This window comes from Fusarium solani (assembly GCF_023522795.1).
Source record: "Fusarium solani strain SB1 chromosome Unknown bctg00000002, whole genome shotgun sequence".
NCBI lineage: Eukaryota > Fungi > Ascomycota > Sordariomycetes > Hypocreales > Nectriaceae > Fusarium > Fusarium solani.
Genome location: NW_027072155.1, coordinates 2069427 through 2086855, shown reverse-complemented (window position 1 = coordinate 2086855; position 17429 = coordinate 2069427). Strand labels below are relative to the sequence as shown.

At 54.2% G+C, this 17429-nt stretch overlaps 4 protein-coding genes across 4 annotated transcripts; 1 reads left to right on the top strand and 3 right to left on the bottom strand.

Moving 5' to 3' along the window:
• Positions 1–38: 38 nt before the first annotated feature.
• On the top strand, positions 39–3195 carry MRS44_004616 (uncharacterized protein; the record flags this gene model as incomplete). Its single annotated transcript, XM_046268850.2, has 5 exons — positions 39–424; positions 489–748; positions 1117–1286; positions 1813–2029; positions 2090–3195. The coding sequence occupies 5 exons, from the start codon at positions 39–41 to the stop codon at positions 3193–3195; spliced, it is 2139 nt and encodes a 712-aa protein (XP_046136247.2).
• A 248-nt stretch (positions 3196–3443) lies between these two features.
• Positions 3444–4262, bottom strand: MRS44_004615 (uncharacterized protein; the record flags this gene model as incomplete). Its single annotated transcript, XM_046268851.2, has 1 exon — positions 3444–4262. The coding sequence occupies one exon, from the start codon at positions 4260–4262 to the stop codon at positions 3444–3446; it is 819 nt and encodes a 272-aa protein (XP_046136249.1).
• A 627-nt stretch (positions 4263–4889) lies between these two features.
• On the bottom strand, positions 4890–7343 carry MRS44_004614 (uncharacterized protein; the record flags this gene model as incomplete). The annotated part of the gene is made up of 1 exon (XM_046268852.2): positions 4890–7343. The coding sequence occupies one exon, from the start codon at positions 7341–7343 to the stop codon at positions 4890–4892; it is 2454 nt and encodes an 817-aa protein (XP_046136250.1).
• Positions 7344–10203: 2860 nt separating this feature from the next.
• On the bottom strand, positions 10204–16692 carry MRS44_004613 (uncharacterized protein; the record flags this gene model as incomplete). The annotated part of the gene is made up of 5 exons (XM_046280917.2): positions 10204–10284; positions 10333–10602; positions 10664–12539; positions 12588–16289; positions 16343–16692. 5 exons carry the CDS (start codon positions 16690–16692, stop codon positions 10204–10206), a joined length of 6279 nt encoding a protein of 2092 aa, XP_046136251.2.
• Positions 16693–17429: the final 737 nt, after the last annotated feature.

Below are 17429 nucleotides of genomic sequence, written 5' to 3'. Positions count from 1 at the left end.
GAAGGTATAGGCTTCACACCGCGATTGATGAAACGGGAATGACGCACGCGGACTTCGATGCTGCATTTCTTCCCCTTATGAACGATGAGGAAAAGCGGATGAGCGACGTCGGCCACCCGCCGAACTCGAGGCACTGGCGATTCGAGACCGAGGCTGATATCGAGCATTGGTGGCATACAGAAGTATCGGATGTGGTACTCGCCGCCTGGCACAGATACCCAACGATTGTTCCCACAGATCACACGAACCCCCCGGGAGATGTCAACGTTCCTCAGAGTGTCGACTCTACATATGCCATGTATATTCAGGGTGAAAGGGCACCTGTCATCATTGGCGAAATGAAGCGGAATCTCATTCAAGCGAATGAATGGATTCGAGGTGATCCGGGGGAACCTCAAAGGGTTCTCTCGCGGGAGCTCCGTGGGTAAGTGAACAATAGCCTCTAGCGGGATCATTATGTAGCAGGAGTCTCACTAAGTCCATTACAGATATGCAGACAAATATCAGTGCCCCCAGGTCTTCTGCTGGGACGGCCAAGTCCTCCTCATCCTCCAGTTCCGAGCACAAACGGCGAGGGATATTCGCGACGAGAACTGCGCGGTGAATTGTTGGGTTTTGCCGCTGGAGACAAGCTTCTGCACGTTTCGCTACGCACTCTATCGGCTCATGGTGCAGGGACTCAGGCGATGTCAAACAGGAGCTGCTGTCCCGGGTCCCCTCACTGCTGGAGGACTGACTGCAACTCGGCGTGAGTTCTTCATGGGGTAGCCTATCTGGGTGCCCAATGACCCCCCAGTCCGGCCACATCCACCCCGGTGGTTACTGCCGTGGCGTTGACAAGGAGACGGGGGCTTTGGGATGGGTGCATCCTGAGCATGATCCTCAGGGTGCTTGGGAAACAGGCGCAATCTGGTAGTCAAAGGAGAAGCAAGTAAAGGTGGTAGGTTATAACAGATTCAGTATACTACCCGCACACCAGTTAGAGTAATAACAATGGGGCTGGCTGCGGAACGGATAGGATAGGACATGGAAGATAAATCGCATTGAAACCCTGTAGGGGAACCTGTTGAATGTCTATCAGTTTTGGACCTGGGTACACATCTTCGCACCATTGAGGCGCCCAAGCCCAGATCGCTAGAGAAGAATTCTCCTACTGGGATAAAGACGGGTTCCTCACTGGCGACGATGTCTCTGACACTCAACGTTTTGCACTGCGGACATTCCTTCTCCAACATTACAACAATACCAAGTTTCTGGAATGCGAGGCTGAGCACGGGGATCGAAGGGTGAGAGAATTGAGACGTTGTCGATAGGAGTTGGGTTCCAGGCCAATTGGAGGTAACGTAGTCCATACCTCTAGTGCTGCAACTCCCATTGTTAATCTCCCGGCATCTTTATCGATCCCGTCGGCTCCAGGCCGAAACATGTCAACGGGCGCGGACGGCAGCCTACCTACCTAATTTAAGGAACAAAGAGACAGGGGGCGGTTCTGGGCTGACGCAGCTGGGGAGAGCCTCACAAGATCCGCGACGGTTGCGGGCAGTGTCGAGGTAATCTGGGTGCTAATTTACAGGGGCTCAGGGGGCCGTGCTCCCCCGAAATTTACTGGCGCGGAGCGGGCAGCGGCAGCCAGTCTGCTTGGCGCTGTCTTGTCGCGCGCCAGAAAAGCCGTCACCCTTCAACCTCCACAAACGAACAGCTCAGCAGCTACTGTGAAGCTAATTCCACGTCGACGTTATCGCACTGGACACTGTCACCAACCTCCTCTCTTGCACTTACGATACGGCCTCTGCGCACACGGATCGGGAGTAGACGGATCTCGGCCAGCTTCTACTTGCATACCCTTGTTTCATCCTGAGCGTGCATCTCTGCCGCGTCCTCGTGCCCCATCGCCATCCATCCCTCCCTGTCATCATCACCGTTCGCCCTTATCCTGCTGCGACTTTTGCTACCATGCTCGTCTCCCTCACCGTCGGCAAGGTCGACGCGGGCGTTACCGTCCTTCTGACGCCGGATAAGCGTCTGGTGAGTTCGAATCGCTGTTCTTTCACTTGTATCTGCTGCTGACACAATGCCTTTGTTCCTGTAGATCGAGTTCCCTTCCATCCTCCTCCCCCCAACATCTCGTCCGGAAGCATCGTCGACATCAACGTCTCGCAGAACGCGACCAAGGAAGCCGCCGCCGACCGCGCATTCCGCGCCCTCCAAGATCAGATCTACAGCTCGTTTGGCGCCTCGGAGCCCGTCACCCCCGTCCTCCGCTGCCGCAATGCCACCCAGACCTCGGTCGTCCTCGAATGGGACCCCATTCAGCTCGCCACCGCCGACCTCATGTCCCTGAGCCTCTACCGAAATGGCCAAAAGGCTGGTAACATTCCCCGTCCGCTCCAGATGCACAGCACCAAGATCAGCGGCCTCGCTGTCGACACCGAGTACACCTTCCACCTGGTCCTGCGCACCAGCGCCGGCACCTTTATCAGCGAGCGCGTGCCCGTGAGGACACACAAGATGACGGATCTGAGCGGTATCACTATCACAACGGGTATTCTGCCGGGAACTACCAAGGAGAACTTGATCAAGGCGGTTGAGCGCATTGGCGCCAAGATTGTTGAGGGTGTCCGCATTGACACGACACACTTTGTCACCACTGAAGGCCGGGGGCAGCAATGGGAGAAGGCTGTCGAGAGCAACATTCCCGTCGTACGTCCCGAATGGGTCGATGCTTGTGAGAAGACTGGTCGTATCCTCGGTGTCACAAAGTTCTACCTCGACGCCATGAAGCCTGGACCCCCGAGCGAAGAGCCTTCGCCTCACCCTCCGCCACCCCCTGAGAAGAATGAGAAGAAGGAGGAAAAGGATCTCCCCGCACCACCAGCGCAAAACGGCGAGCAGTCAGCAAAGCCGGAGGAGAAGAAGGAGGAGCAGGCGCAAAAGAATGGCGACTCGCAGAGCTCGAGTAGCGAAGACGACGACGTACCCGAGCAAAAGGCCAAGGCAGAGCAGCAGGCGGAGCAAAAGGTGCGGTTCGAGGACAAGGAGGAGAACAAGGTTGCCTTACGGCCAGCCAGCAGCGAGCGAAAGAGCGAGGACAAGGACGACAAGAAGGCCAAGGTAGAGGATGAGGCTGACGATGACGCCAACGCAAAGACGGCGCCGACGCCTGACGGGGCATCCTTCCAGGAGGTGGAACTATAGACATACAAAAAGAAGACGTTGTTGGTGGTTTATTTCACGGTTTCAGTTCATCTATATGAAAGCATGCCTTGATGGATTTCCCCCTCGGATGGCGCATGACAGTTGAGTTGCTTGCTTGTCTGATATGTCTCTTATACAGATCATGTATGACTACCAATGTTGGCTGGGAAGGTTTCGGGACAGCGACAGAGCAGATATTATTTGTTTAATCAGTCATGTTTGTGTTTTGGTCTTTTACCCTTCAACGCCTATGGCGGAACCTCTTCTCCCTCCCATCCCCAACACTTGCCTCTCTGATCCAGACTCAACCCCGTGGCGACGCTTACAAGCTTCTCAGCTGCGTACTCAGGGCTGAATAGCTTGCCTTCCTCCACGCTGTTCCAAAAGTCCTTGCTGAGATCCGTCTTTACCGTTCCTGGATGATAGGCGACCGAGATGGCCTTGTCACCGCTTCGACCTCGCAGGAAGTTGTCGTAGCTTTTACCCAAGCTGATGACGCCGGCTTTACTCGCCCGGTACGAGAACCATCCTCCTGAACGGTTATCCGTTGTTGATCCTACACGGGCCGCCATGCTAAGCCATACAGCATGGTCAGGGAGTCGAAGCTCGTCGCTCTCGGGGCTTGGAGCGAGCTCTGTCGTCCGCTTAGGGAGAAAGGCGTCAAAGTACTTTATGAGAAGTAGGGGGCCGACAGTGTTGACGCGGAATTGCTCGAGACTCGCCTCAGCGTCGATCTGACTTGGGTTCTTCTCGGGCCTCAAGATGCCGGGAATGGCACACGCGAATCGCAGATGATGCTTATCCGTAGGAAACAGATCTGCCGCTTGAGAAGCTGCCTCGCTGAGGGACTTGTCGTCCGTTACGTCGGCATGAACGATGGAAAGCCTCGAGGCGAGGCTGTCACTCTTGGGGAGACCCTCGAGGAGAGAAGCCTTGACGTCCTTAGGGTCATGGCGGTGGCGAGCTGTCGCGAGGATGGGGAGGGACGTCTTTTGGAGGAGGTGACGGGTGAGGGCGTAGCCTATGCCACGGGTTGAGGGGGAGACCAAGATCCAGGGTTTGCTCATGATGAAGCTCAATTACTTTTGCGGGAAGCTATAGAATAATTGATGAAGAGTTGGAATTGGTATCGATGGAATGTCGGATTTCTTTTCAACATGCGTCTCATCTCCATGGGTAGGTAGCCAGCCTCATCGATGATGCGTATACCCTCAACTCCCACGATCGACGTCATGCAAGGAATCTACTCAGATCTCAGACAGCATCCGCCACTGCCCCCGATCGATGCGTTAGCGCGTAAATCCGAAATAGGCAAGACAAGAAACCGTTTGAGATTTGAACCGTGTCATTGAAAATAGAGTTGAGAAACGTTCAAGGGTGAGGCGTTTGGATTAAAAGAGAGGTTATTGCCATGAAACAAAGGCTCGATTTTGTTGTTGTATATATTTAGTAAGGAAAATACATGTGGTGAAGAGATTGAATACATGGTAAGGATAATAATAACCCTCTAGACTTGTCATGACAGCCGTTAGCTAGGAAATATTGTCTGGTGCAGAGGCAGAAACAAATGCTCAAGTCGACATGAAGCATTGCCCCAAGTATAAAAGAAACCCAAAAAGATCAAACGCTCAAGAGATAAACCAACCCCCCTATAACCCTTCCCATCACAAATACCTTGCCCTTGGATATCAATATCAAACCGCGAATGCGTGCAGCCCGTCCTGTTCCATGCCGAGCGACCTGGCCTCGAAGCTCAGTCGCGATCGTCCAGCTAGCTCCCTCATCAGCGGCTCGATCGTGTCAAATCCACTCATGTCATCGCTCACGTTTCCTGCCTCCAGCTCCTCCTTTGTCCTGACCAGCTGCTCCAGGAACTCTCGCTCCGAAGTGCCCCCTGGTCGAGCCAGCATCCGGCCTCGGCTGGTTTGTCGTGATGGCCTTCCCTGAGGGCTTCGCTGACGGGGTAGCTCCTCGTCAGAGACCCAGCCTTGGGCGCGTCGGGGTTGTTGGTCCTCGTGGACGTTGGCTAGGGTGCGGTTTAGGTTGTCGAGGACGGGCACGAGTGCTCGTAGCCATACATCACCGTTGCGTTCCAGTCGACGGACTCTTCGCTCCATCTCTCTAATTCGATACTCGCGGTACGCCTCATAGCGGCGTAGAACCTCCTTCTCCATCGTAGGGACCTTGTTCTCCTCGATTTCCTCCTTCGTCATGACCAGCTTCCTTGCTTTTGATCGGGGGCTCATCGCCCTGGCCTCTCGAACCTTGCGCTCCTGCTCCCGAGCTGCGTTCCACTCTCGTCGTCGTGAGAGCGAAGTTCGGTCGTACCCCGTCTTCTTGTGAGCTGGTGATCCATGTGCCGACTGGGGAGGAGTTGGGTTGCTTGAACCCTCTACGTAGGGATGAGGCGGTGAGGTAGTACTGCTGGATAGATCCTCCTGTGCATCTTTTGAAGGTGTCTTTGGCACAGCCTTGGGCTCCGGTTTTGAAGGCTCTGTCGTCTTCTTTGATTCAGGTTCAGGTTGATCTCGAGCTTCATCAGGAAGTCTTGATGATGGTGGAGGTGATGGCTTGACGTTTGCCACAACCATGATGGGACATATGCTCTGTCGTTGCGGTGACCTCACAGGTACTGGTGGAGGCTTCTCTGTGTCCTCCTCGTTTGATGTCTCTTTTGCCTTGTCCTGATCACTCTCTGGCATGATCTCTGTCGTAACGATCAACTGGCTCTGACGCTTGATACGTTGCGCCTCCATGTCCTTGCGCTTCTTGTCCCGGACCTTTTCACGGCGACTCTGTGTCGACTTGACCGAAGGAGTAGGTGAGTTTTCATCCTTTGTTACTTGTTTCTTGGGCTTATCGGTCTTCTCTCTCGAATTGCCCAGAGGGCTGGTAGTCATGACCGTCACTGGAGTCTCCTCAGTCTTCTTGGTTGATGATCGTATCCGAGACTCCTTTGCTGCAACAGGCTTTGCCTCGACTGGCTTGGCCTCTGCAACAATTGGATCGTTCTCGCTTGTCGTAATGATGCTCTTGGAGAGTGACTGAGATCCCTCCTTGGAAGGGGGCCTGTTAAATGAGAGAGGAGCTGGACGAGCTTCAGTCGCGGCGGTTGGCTGAGACATCATGGCATCGATAGATGACGTCCCCGGATGCACAAAGCGACCGCCTGTCATGCTGGTGTTTCGCGATGGGAGGGTGTCTCGCCTATTGGAACTTATTGGCGTCGAGGTTGACTGATCGTAGTCGTGAAACTCCCGAGATTGTTCATTGGACTGTTTGACCTGATCCGGGGACAACACTCTCGGCGGCGTCGCTGGGATATAGACGTTAAAGTACTCGGACGTGTCTCCGTGGCTGCTGCTATTAATAGCGCCGGGGGAGTATGCTCTTCCCAGGGTGGTGCTCTGAGGTCTCTGGTGATTTACCGATGCGGGACTCTGCGACGAGGCAGGACTGGTTGAGGATGACTCCCGATCCTCCGTGACAGTTCGGAGCACCGTGACGACGCCCTTGTCGTTGAGTACAGCCCTCGTGGGTGTGTATCGTGATGTGAGCGGCTTGACACTGCGGTGCTGATAGACGGGATACTGCGACCTGGGGGTCCGGCCAAAGGGTGAGGCGTCAAGCGGGATGGAGATGGCGATATGCCGGTGCCCGCCTATGGTGATGCCCGAGACTGCAGAGTCCGGGAGCCGGATGGTCTGGGGCGTCTTGGAGAGGGATCTGCTGCTCCTCCTCCTGCCCAGCTTGCGCAGCCTATACCAACGGCCCCTGTCCTCGTCGCTGATGTCGTCGGGGATGGACATGAAGTTGCCCGACGGCGGCGCGTGGTTCCTCAGAAAGTCGATCAGCTCCGCAAGCCCATCCTGCTGGTCTTCAGGGTCTTGCTGATCCAGGAGGGTGTCGTCGTGGAATTCAACGTCCTGGCTGGGCCTGGTGAGCAGGTTGGAGGCTGACTTTGCCCTTGGCCGGGTACGTGCCGCTGGCGTTGTCGAGCTGAGCTGCGGCTGAGACTGATATTGCTGCTGCTGCTGCTGCTGAGGAGGCTTCGAGGTGTAGGCTGACGCGGTTGTGCGAGGAGGATAGCTGCCGCCATTGCCCGACGTGACAGAAACCTCGCGGTTGACGCCAATAGTTTGAGCCATGCCGGGCCACTACTAATACGAGAGACACACGCACAGCGGCCAAAGAGCTATGTGCCTCGCCCAAAAAACTTGTCCTAGTTTCTCTGCGCAACTATGGTGCACTTGCATCCATGAGAGGAGAAAGGAAGAAGCCCTGTCTCAGTCAGTATGCGGAAACCCGTGAACCTCGTCACCGGTTCTTTCTTGCCTCTTTGTGCGTCCAGTGTCACCGTCCGTCCCCTCGGGGCTTTTCTCTTTGCATGTAGTGCTATGCTTTGTACTCCTCCCTCCGGTGGGTGAAGGCCGTCAAGGGCCGGGAGGGAGGAACTGGATGACAAGAGAGAGACACGGCTGGTTGCAGGAGGCAGCAAGTAGTATCACAGTACAACAGCTCTCTAACGATCAAAGTCAGCCACGGGGTTTGAGCTCTGTGAGAGACGAGATCAGGTCAAGTGGGATGGGATGTAAGTTGGTGATGTGTCGAAAGTTTGGTGTTGAGGGAAGAAATCAGGTTTGCAAGGACACAGACCCCGGGGGCGGCGCCTCATGATCGAGCTCTCTCTTCCTCTCTCCCTCCCAAGCAGCCTCTTTTTTTGCGCAAGCCCCAGCCAGGGTTCTCTTTTAAGTCAGTGAGGTCTCAGTGCCATGCCGTCACCAAGCTTGGCCGCCCCATCCATGTCCTAGGAGCGCCACCCTTGATCGAGAAGAGAGGGGGGGCCAAGTGCCGCTACCAGTTGGACGGCGTTGTCCCCTTTGGCTCGGAAGGGGGGAGGGCCCGTTGACGGAGGCCGGTAGAAACGCTGGGAAATGGCCCTGAGCTAGCCACAAGTCATGGTGCCGCAGCCGTAATTGCGACTCTGACGACAGCACGTATCCAGCCCATCGGGTTGTCGCTCTAACCTGGTGACCACAAAAGATCGACGCCGCGCGGCGGGTACCCCATCGTTCGGTCGTCTCTCTCTCATTCAACTCTCAGATTTGATACTGGAGATCTCATTTCCAGCCCCGTGGCTAGCTCGCTTTCTTTTTCCTCTTGCTCCCCTCCTCTCTGCCTGCAGCTGTGGCAGTGGCAGCATATCCGCCCACGCACATCAAGTCCTCGCAGTCCAACCTCCCTGCGAGAAAAAGAAACGAAGGAACAATAAAAAGCAAAGCCGCGTCCAGCGCATTGAGGGTCCGAGAGGGTCCCCGGAAGTGGAAGTGGACAGGGATCCCGGATCGTAGACGAGAGGACGAGAGGGTCGCGCCTTGGTTGGAGCTCAGTCCCCGTCGAGATCCAGGGCCACCCATCCCATCGTCAGTGCTCGCAGCAGCTCAGTTGTCTGTCGTCACATTGTGTGCCGTCTTTGTGCTCTGTGTTCCCCCAACCTCCCTGATGGTTGGACGGGATGACATTCTCTCACCTATCCCACCAACGAGTGCTTCTCACCCCAACCAAAGCACAACCAACTCTCCTCCTTTCAGCTTGCCCGAGGCTCTTTTCAGGAACGCCGCACGCGTCAGGCACATCAAGCTCGGTCCAATCTCCAGCTGTGCTCCTCAGCCCACACCCCGGCCCAAGGTCCCCCAGGCGCAAATGCTCCACGGCCAGAGGCCCTTCCGAGCGCCACCGCTGATCTGCCCTGCAGAGCACCGTTAGTGCCCTGACCAAAGCCAGGTTTTGCCAGCCAGGGCTCTCGATTGTTTCGGCTTGTGATGTTGGGTGATCAACTCTCTTTCTTTTCAGGCCTTCCATGTTGCGTCTTGGCATCTGAGCTGGACTCTTCAGCGCATGTCGTAAACAGTTGAGATCGTCGGAGCCTGCTTTGCTTGCTGGCATATGCCGTGAGACTCGCTCTTCCTCTCCCCGCTTGCGCCCGGTGAACGACGGGTTGTTGCCAGGTTGATGCCGATATTGAAGGAGCCCCTTGTCCCTGTACCGTACCTGTGATAGAAGACCCCTGCTCGCTTTCATTACATCGCGCCCTGGATGGACCAGGACCCTACCTCGCACCCCAACTACCGGATCCTTCCTTTTAGCGAGAAAGTCTGCCCATGGGCAAACAAAATCGCCTCATTCGCCGGCGCGTTCGTGTTTCAATTTGCGGAATAGAGTTTGGACGACTTGACAATTCTCCGGTCCGTGATGATGTTTTTGGGAAGAGTGTTTTGAAACACCAACTCTGTGCATATTCACGCCTTATACCTTTGGTCTAAGGATTAGAGAATGGTTAGAGCTCACTTTGTTAAGCCTCTATTCCAGCTTGGATGTTTTTCTTGTTCTAAAATTACCATTTCACAGTAAAATGAAGATATCTTAATGAGCATTCGCTAAGGATACCCTCAGTGGCATGTCAAATTGCCAGGTTGGTTACCACCCAAGTCGGACCCCGTCAACACAGTTATGTCACGTGACACACACCAAACATCACGCTCCCGAGTCTGGACGTGCATCCAATGTTGAACAGATGGAGATAACGGTCAAGCATTGTTCTGCTTGATTCTAGCCAGACCCGGCCGTAAAGAGCAAGTCGAATGTTGCTCAAGTCTCACCTTGGGCCTCGAGACTGGTCGAGATATGTCCCGACCACGCCCCCATTAACAATTGCCCGAGATGAGCATCCTAGTTCCCCCTTGCATGAGACTCTCATGGCTCGCACGCAAGTATCCTCGCGCCGCCAATTTTCTTTTGCTAAAAGCTGCAAGCCATCCATCCACCCATATCCGAGATCCAACCTCTCGGTGTTCCTGCGTAGCCCCAACGGTGAATCACCCATCTCGCATTGTCTTCTACAGTTATGCCTCTCCTAAAATGCCCCATATGCCCTCAACGCCTTTGAATGCAGCATGCCAAGTATCCCGTATGCATATAGTACAAAATGTGGTCCATCTATCTAACCCTTTACCGTCTCTTGGGAACAAAGAGGCTTGGCTTGCCCTTCTTTCGGGGCCCAGGTTGCGGCAGAGGTGGCCGAATCGGCTGCTGCAAACGGTCAGTGAAATACTCAATCAATCGAAGCAACTGACATACCTTCTTACTGTCGTCCTGTCCCTGGTAGGACGTCGATCCACTCGATGTCGTCGTCGGATTCGAGGGTCCCGTCGGAATCCTCGGCCCCGTTGGTATCTTGGGGCCGGTTGGTATCGAAGGACCAGTTGGCGCCATCGGAGGCGGCCGTTCTGGAGGCGTCAATCCCATGACTGACATAGCCGAGGGGTCTGTTGGAGGCTTGGGTGGTCGATGTGGTCTTTGACCAAACTTGCCCAGGAGCCCTCCGCCTCGTGCTTTGTCGCTCGCTATCTGTGCGGGTGTTAGATTGATCGGGTGTGCGGACCACTTTTGGCGGCGTTGGTTGACATACTCTCTTTGTCACGGGTTGATGGGGCTCTGGTCCATCGTGCGACCGTTTCTTTGTTTCCCCTTGAGGCTTACCCGCCGATGATGTGTGAATGACTGGAGGCCCACCGGAGCGTGGGACGACTTCAGTTCTTTCAATTCCACCGAGGCCTGGAATGAGTGGCGCCGGGGGAGGTTGCTGTGCTGCTGTCACGATTGGCGAGTTTGAGCGTGATGAAGGAAGTGAGGACGTTCTCGAGGGGGCATCACGCATGACAAGGTCGCTATCCTGAGCCTTCTGTGGCACGGAAGAACCAGCCCCGGTTTGGGGAGGCGGAGGTAAGTAAGCGCCTGGCTTGGCCTTCTCGAGAGGTCTTCGGAACATGTTCAAGATATCGCCCTTGGTGTATCGATCTCGTGCCTGGGCATCCTCGATAAGCTTCCGCCAGAACTCGCCTTGTACAAGTGCTCGAGAGTCACCCAGAATCCAAAGTGACGACTTGGCACGTGTAAGACCGACGTTCATACGTCGGATGTCAGTCATGAAACCGATACCTCCAGTTGAGCTGGCTCGGACACACGAGAAGATAATAATCTCGCACTCTCGACCTTGGAAAGCATCGGTCGTGTTGAACTCGATGATGTTTGTGATCGCCTCACCGTACCGTGACCGGAACCGGTTGCGAAGCTCATAGAGTTGTGCCTTGTAGGGAGTGATGATACCAATCTTGCCAGTCAAGTCACACTGTTGATACTCTTTGCTGAATCGGTCGTACAGCTGCATGGCAACGTCCAACTCCTTGGTGTTGACCAGGGACTGGCCTCTGTGGCCCCGTTCTTGAACACCCTGGACATCAAAGAAGCGGTAAGGGCCAAACAGCGCGCTCTTGTGCCATGGCTGCTGTCGAAGCTCATGCATGTTCTGACCATCCGCGAGTTGCCCTTCGTAAAACTCGCGACTAGGGAACATGCTGATCTCGGGATGCATACGGTACTGCATATCAAGCAGATGCACAGACTTGGGGTGGTTCTGCTGCATTCGAACGAACAGACTCTGGTCGTATCCGAACTTGGCTGCCGACTGTGAAAGGACTGTAGGTGGGAGCTGCTTGGGATCTCCGACGAGGATACACTTGCAGCATCCATATTTGAGGGGGATTAGAGCACTCAGCTCCACGCACTGGGCAGCTTCATCGATAATGACCGTCTCGAACTCGACATCGAGGTTTCGGAACATCTCGTGACCACTTCCACTCAGAGTAGCGCAGAGGACCTGGGCAGAGTTGAGGATCTCCTGTTGGACCTGGCGTCGGCGCAACTCCATCTCTCGAGCAACCGAGTTGCCACTACTCTTGTCCGCGTCAATCTGCTTGCCGATCGACATCTGGCGTCGTTTGAGCTCCTCGAATTCTCGAGAGAGCCTATTGTAGAGGCCTCGATCATCCCCGTCTCTTGATGCCTCGAGGCGAGGTCGTAGGAGCGAGAGTTCCTCCTTGATCTTGCCAGCATCTTCATGAAGCTTGTCGCGGTCAGCCTTGGCCTTGTCCTTGGTGCCGTCACCTTCCAAGCGGGCCTTGACGAGTTCATCGAGGGTAACGTCTTTCACAGCAGCATTGATGGCATCACTTCTGCCAAGTCGAATGACATTGATGTTGCGAGTCTTGCCCGAGATCGTCTTGACGCCAGATTTCAATCGCAGCACCAACTCGTCCACGGCGGCGTTACTGGGAGCGCACACAAGAAGCTTCTTAGAACGAGCTTGGTTGTTGGCGGCAGGTGCCCCGTTCGGTCGTAGGGGCACGCCCACGGGAACGCCCGTGTTGTTCATTTGGCTGAGCTGCTCCGAGAGAAGGGTGCCAACCATGGCCACGATGGTCTTGGTCTTTCCAGTTCCAGGAGGACTGACAATGTTAGTGTTATCTACTTCTATAGAAATCACAAGAACTCACCCCTGGATCAGTGTAAAACCGTCATTATCATGGGCACCAAGAACAGCCATAGCTTGTCCGTGGTTCAGGGAGAAGTTGTCCATGCAGCTGGACACCTTTTCCTCGCCATAGCGAAGAATAGGAGATGGTTCGGCGTTCAGGATCTCGTCCATCAGGTCATAGTACTGCAAACTCTCCAACGCAGCGTACTCTCGCTCGATAGTGGTCATGTTTGTGATCTTGACGCCATACACACTAACGTTGGGGGTCAGGACCTGTGTCATGGGGTTGTTGCGAGAGGCCACCCGGTAAGTGACCTCGATCATCTCCTTCTTGTATGTGATGCGATGAACCCTGGCTAGACAGTGTCGAGCGGTCTGCTCGGTCAGGGGATTCTCTGCCTCAGATACGAGTAGAATGTCGCCTTCCGACACACCCCGATCCTTGTTCTGGACGACGGGCATGGTGAATGTCGCCTCCAGATAGCTATCGACACTTGCACGACTAGCAATCTTCATGCCAAAGGGTTGAGCCGTTATCTCGTCCTTGGAAGTGACAAAGGAGCGCCAGGCTTCGGATGCCAGCAACGGGAAGAATGTATCCTGGTATGATCTAGGGTTGGAGTACTTGGTCGCAACCTCAGATGCTTTTGGACCGTTGGGTGGGTCATTGCCTGTGTGGAAGATGTCCCAGGCCAGGATGGTGTTATGCAGTCGATCCATGGGAGGAATCAACCGAGCTCTCATCTCCTTGACAGATCTTTGCTGCCTTACCTTCTTGACGGGCTTACGGAGTTTGTCACGGAGCGCCTGCAGACGACGCTTCTCAGCCTCATCAAGAGTCTTCTGGCCTCCAGTGCTGAGAGCCGCGAGCTCGTTGTCAGCATCAGACTCATCCTCTTCTTCTGACTCCTCATCCGAGCTATTAACCATGATGTCGCTTCTTCCATGATCCTTGCCGCTAAGACCAAGGCCAAGCAGACCAGAACCCTCACCGGGGACAATCTCCCCTCGAAGGGCCTTGGCTCGCGCGATAGCCTCTGCATCACGCTTCATCTTTTCGGCCTTTGCTCTCTGTCTGCTTTCCTTCAGTGCAGAGATAGCCTTGAGATCAGGTCCCTTGGGCTTGGGCTTGACCTTGAGCATGGCCTTTGCCTTTGCCTTGGCTTGTTGTGCCTCAAGCTGCTTAAGAATAGGACTGTCGATAGAGCTACTAAGCTCAAGCACATCGTCCCGGTTTGATCTGGAGGACGGTGTGGTAATTGTTCCTGTGGACGAAGTACCCGACTTCGACCAAGCATCAAGCCTGCTCTGTTTCTTGACCTTGTCCTTGGTTTTCTGTGCCGACTGTTCCACTATGCCCAGTTGGTAAATCTGAACCTCTTCATCAGTCTGCCCCAGGGCCTGCAAAAGCTCGGCCCGCTGTTGATCTGTCATGTTTGTGGTTCTAACATATTTGCCAGGTACGCTGGTCGGTAGACAAGCATCAGTAATCAGCTTACGGGAGGCCGGGTTGATCTCATGGCCGTTCTCTCGAAGACGGGTGAGAATCTTGCACAGGACTCGGACTGTGACGTCGACGAGCCACCTATCTTTAAGTCGGATCATGTTTTCCATGCCGCCAAAGTGCTGTTTTGCTGGCACAAGGATCTGGGACATGGTATCCTGCTCACTCTTGCCTAGGGCTTTGGAAATGGCGGAAGTGATGAGACCGTCTTCTGCGACAAGAGCTTCAGCAAGCTCCATGATTTCTCTGCAGAACTCTGTCATGGTGGCGTTCTGAATGTATCGAGACCAGCCTTCGATGTTCCTGCAGGCAGTCGACACGAACCGCCATTGCTCGCTCCACCAACGTAGAACCTTTGCTGCCGACATTGGCTCAAGAGTCTTGACTCGGAGGACACCAGAGATAGGGTCTGTCAAACCACGGAGGATATCTCGACTCATGTTGAGAATAGGCCTGATAGGACCCCAAGGATTCGGGGGCTTCAGGATCCGCTCCAATGCCCACACTATGGACGAAAGGGTTTGATCAGGATGCAGCTGCGACATTTGCTCGAAGGCGCTGCTTCGGGACAGCTCCCCAGTCCAGCTTTTCAGCAGTTCAGAAGCTGCCTCGGCGAGATCCGACTCTCCGTGAGTGGAGAGGCCGATAGTGCCCTGGAAAGCATGGCGGTCGTTAAACAGCGTGTTGAGATCCGTGGCGTCGAGTTCAGAAACTCGTCCAAGGAGGTTCCCAAGAACCTCCACGGTTCCGGTAAGAGCCTTATTGAACTGTTTGCTAGACTCTCCCAAGTTGGTATCGCTCTTTAGCGCTCTCACTTGTTCGACACCAATCAAGGGTTCGAGAGAGAGTACAATGTCTCTTGCTAGATCGATTTGCTCGGATGACAGATCAAACATTTCGACGACGCCTTGCCAGAAAACCTTGGAGTCTCTTGTGACTGCGGACTGGAGCTGCTTTCCTTCAAGGCAGGCAATGTACTCCTCTGCAAAGATCTTCATGTCCAGCTTCATGGCAGTTGACATGACCTTCTTGGCTGCGTTGGCCACTTGGAAAGTCTGCCAGCCCTCCCGGTCTGGGCCAGGAGCACGCAGATTTCTCAATATAAGATCCTTGTACTTCATGACCAGATTGAATGCAGCACTGGCGTAGAGGTGCGTAGTTCCAGCACCGATCTTGGTGTCCTGGTCGAGGAAGGTCGTCATAGTGAATTGCAAGGCATCAAAACCAGCGCGTATGCAAGCGGCCCTGCCCGGCTCTCCAATTGACTGATCCTTGGCCAGCGACTCAAAGAGGGTATGCATCAAGACCTCACAGGCATCATACCTTCTATCTCGATTAAGCGATTGCAGCCAGGGGTCAACCCAGGAGGTGGGAAACGGCACAAGAGAGGAATTTGTGTCGAATCCAGTCCAGCAATCTTCCAGAGACTGGCGAAGCAAGTTCTTGTAGACTGGGCTCGCGAAGAGCAGATCTGCAATCACATTGGGTCTTGCGTCACCAATTACGTCCCAGAAGGCTGTCGGCGCCTTCTTGAGAAAGCCGGTCAAGACGATGATTGTTATAACCAGGACACCCTCTGCAGGGCAGGATTGAATATGGCTGAAGAGCAGGTCGTAGATGTTGAAACTTCCTGGTTTTAGCTCAAGGCTTCGGAGACGTTGAAGTATGACATCGGCAGTGAGTGTTCTGAGAATTTCGTTGAACCCTTGCCAGAATTGCTCAATCTCGGGCCACGCTTCTGGCGCCTGGGCGTCCTTTCGGCTGATGTCGTCAATGGCCCAACTGAGTCCTCCGCTGACAGCCCAGTCGAACTGCTCCAAGGACATGGCGTTGCTGTCAAGGTTCTGAAAGTTCTGTGTTGCCCACTTGCGGCGATCTTGGTTTCTTTGGTCAAAAATGAAGTATGTCATTCCTGGTAAAGGGTCCTTCGTTCCGAGCTTGAGGCCACTCTTGCCCTGCAAGCGCTGAAAGACAAATTGAAATGTCGCCCGTCGGTCTGGCTGTGCCATGTACGGCATGCAGCATAGAGCTTCATAGACGGAAATGTGAACCTCGGTCAAGTGCTCTCCAAGCTGCGACTTCTTGAATGCAGCACCGGTGGTGTTCACAATCCTCTCAATAAACTCTTTGGCCCATACGAGGTTTTTATCGATACGAGCGATGTCTATGTTCTCGAGCATTTCCCTAATCTCGGTGACAACTTCTTCGTTCCATCGTCTGAAATTGTTAACAAGGAAATCTGCCATGCCTTGGCGCAGAGGTAAACTTACTCCTGGAATTGCTGGAGAACATCCTTGCGCTTCATGTGCCAGTTGAAGACGCATTCGGGGCAATACTTGAGGATGTGATTGAGTCTGTCGGCAAGTTCGTCTCCCCATTTCCCCTGGCTCTGCTTGTCAAAGGCAAAGATCAAGCAGTTCCAGTATGTGACTTTGAGACGCTCGTTCCCCTCCTCAATGCGACTCTTCTTCTCATCTTGTGATATGGTCGAGTCGGGATCGTCGAGGAGTTTGTAGTTCTCGTAGTCATCGTCGCTGATTCGGGGGCAAAGCAGATGGCACTCCTTGGGGAACTTTTGGATCTTCTCGTACCACTGACTGAGCTCCTCATGTATGTCCATATTGTGCGACGTGTCTGGGTAAACGCATCTCTCGATTTCGCGGCCAAAGTGGGGTATCGGACTGATGTCGACAACAAGGTTGGATCATCGAGGATCTCGGGAGGTGCGGTAGGCGGCGACGTCTCGATGCGGGCGGAGGCACGGATCGGTTGATGAAAGAAGGAAAGAAAGGGGGCAAAGCCGAGGTAACGATCGAAGGCGAGAGGATGTTGTAGGTGGAAAGGTTGATTGATGATGTTGAAGGTGGAATTTATCAGGGAGGTAGGTTGGTGGTTGCTGGGTCACTTTTCGCCCTGAGGACTAAAGATCATCAAGGCCGCAACACGGCAGCAGCAGCGGCAGTTGGAAGGAAGGAACGAATCTAGCGGGGTTAGATACGCAAATAGATAAAACATGAACACAATGAGGCCCTACCAAAAGTCTTTCTTCTGCAGCAGGCAGTCAGCCTGCAATGGATGTGCTCCGAGAACAGGCTTTGAAAATAAATGTAGTCAGGTTGAAGCTCCGGACCGCCTTGCCTTGGCTCTGACGCGCCTTGGAGCCGCGTTCTTGCAGGGGTTTTAATGAAATGAGTGGGGCAGCCGTCGCTGGGGAGCGGTTGATGTTCGGCCAAGTGCAAGTGAATCACCAACAACCTACAGTTATCTCAACAATCCTGATGCCATTGTATCGAAACTCGAATCAATGCTCATGTCTTGTTACGTAGTAGGCTAATTCCTTCTTAACATTTTCGAGGA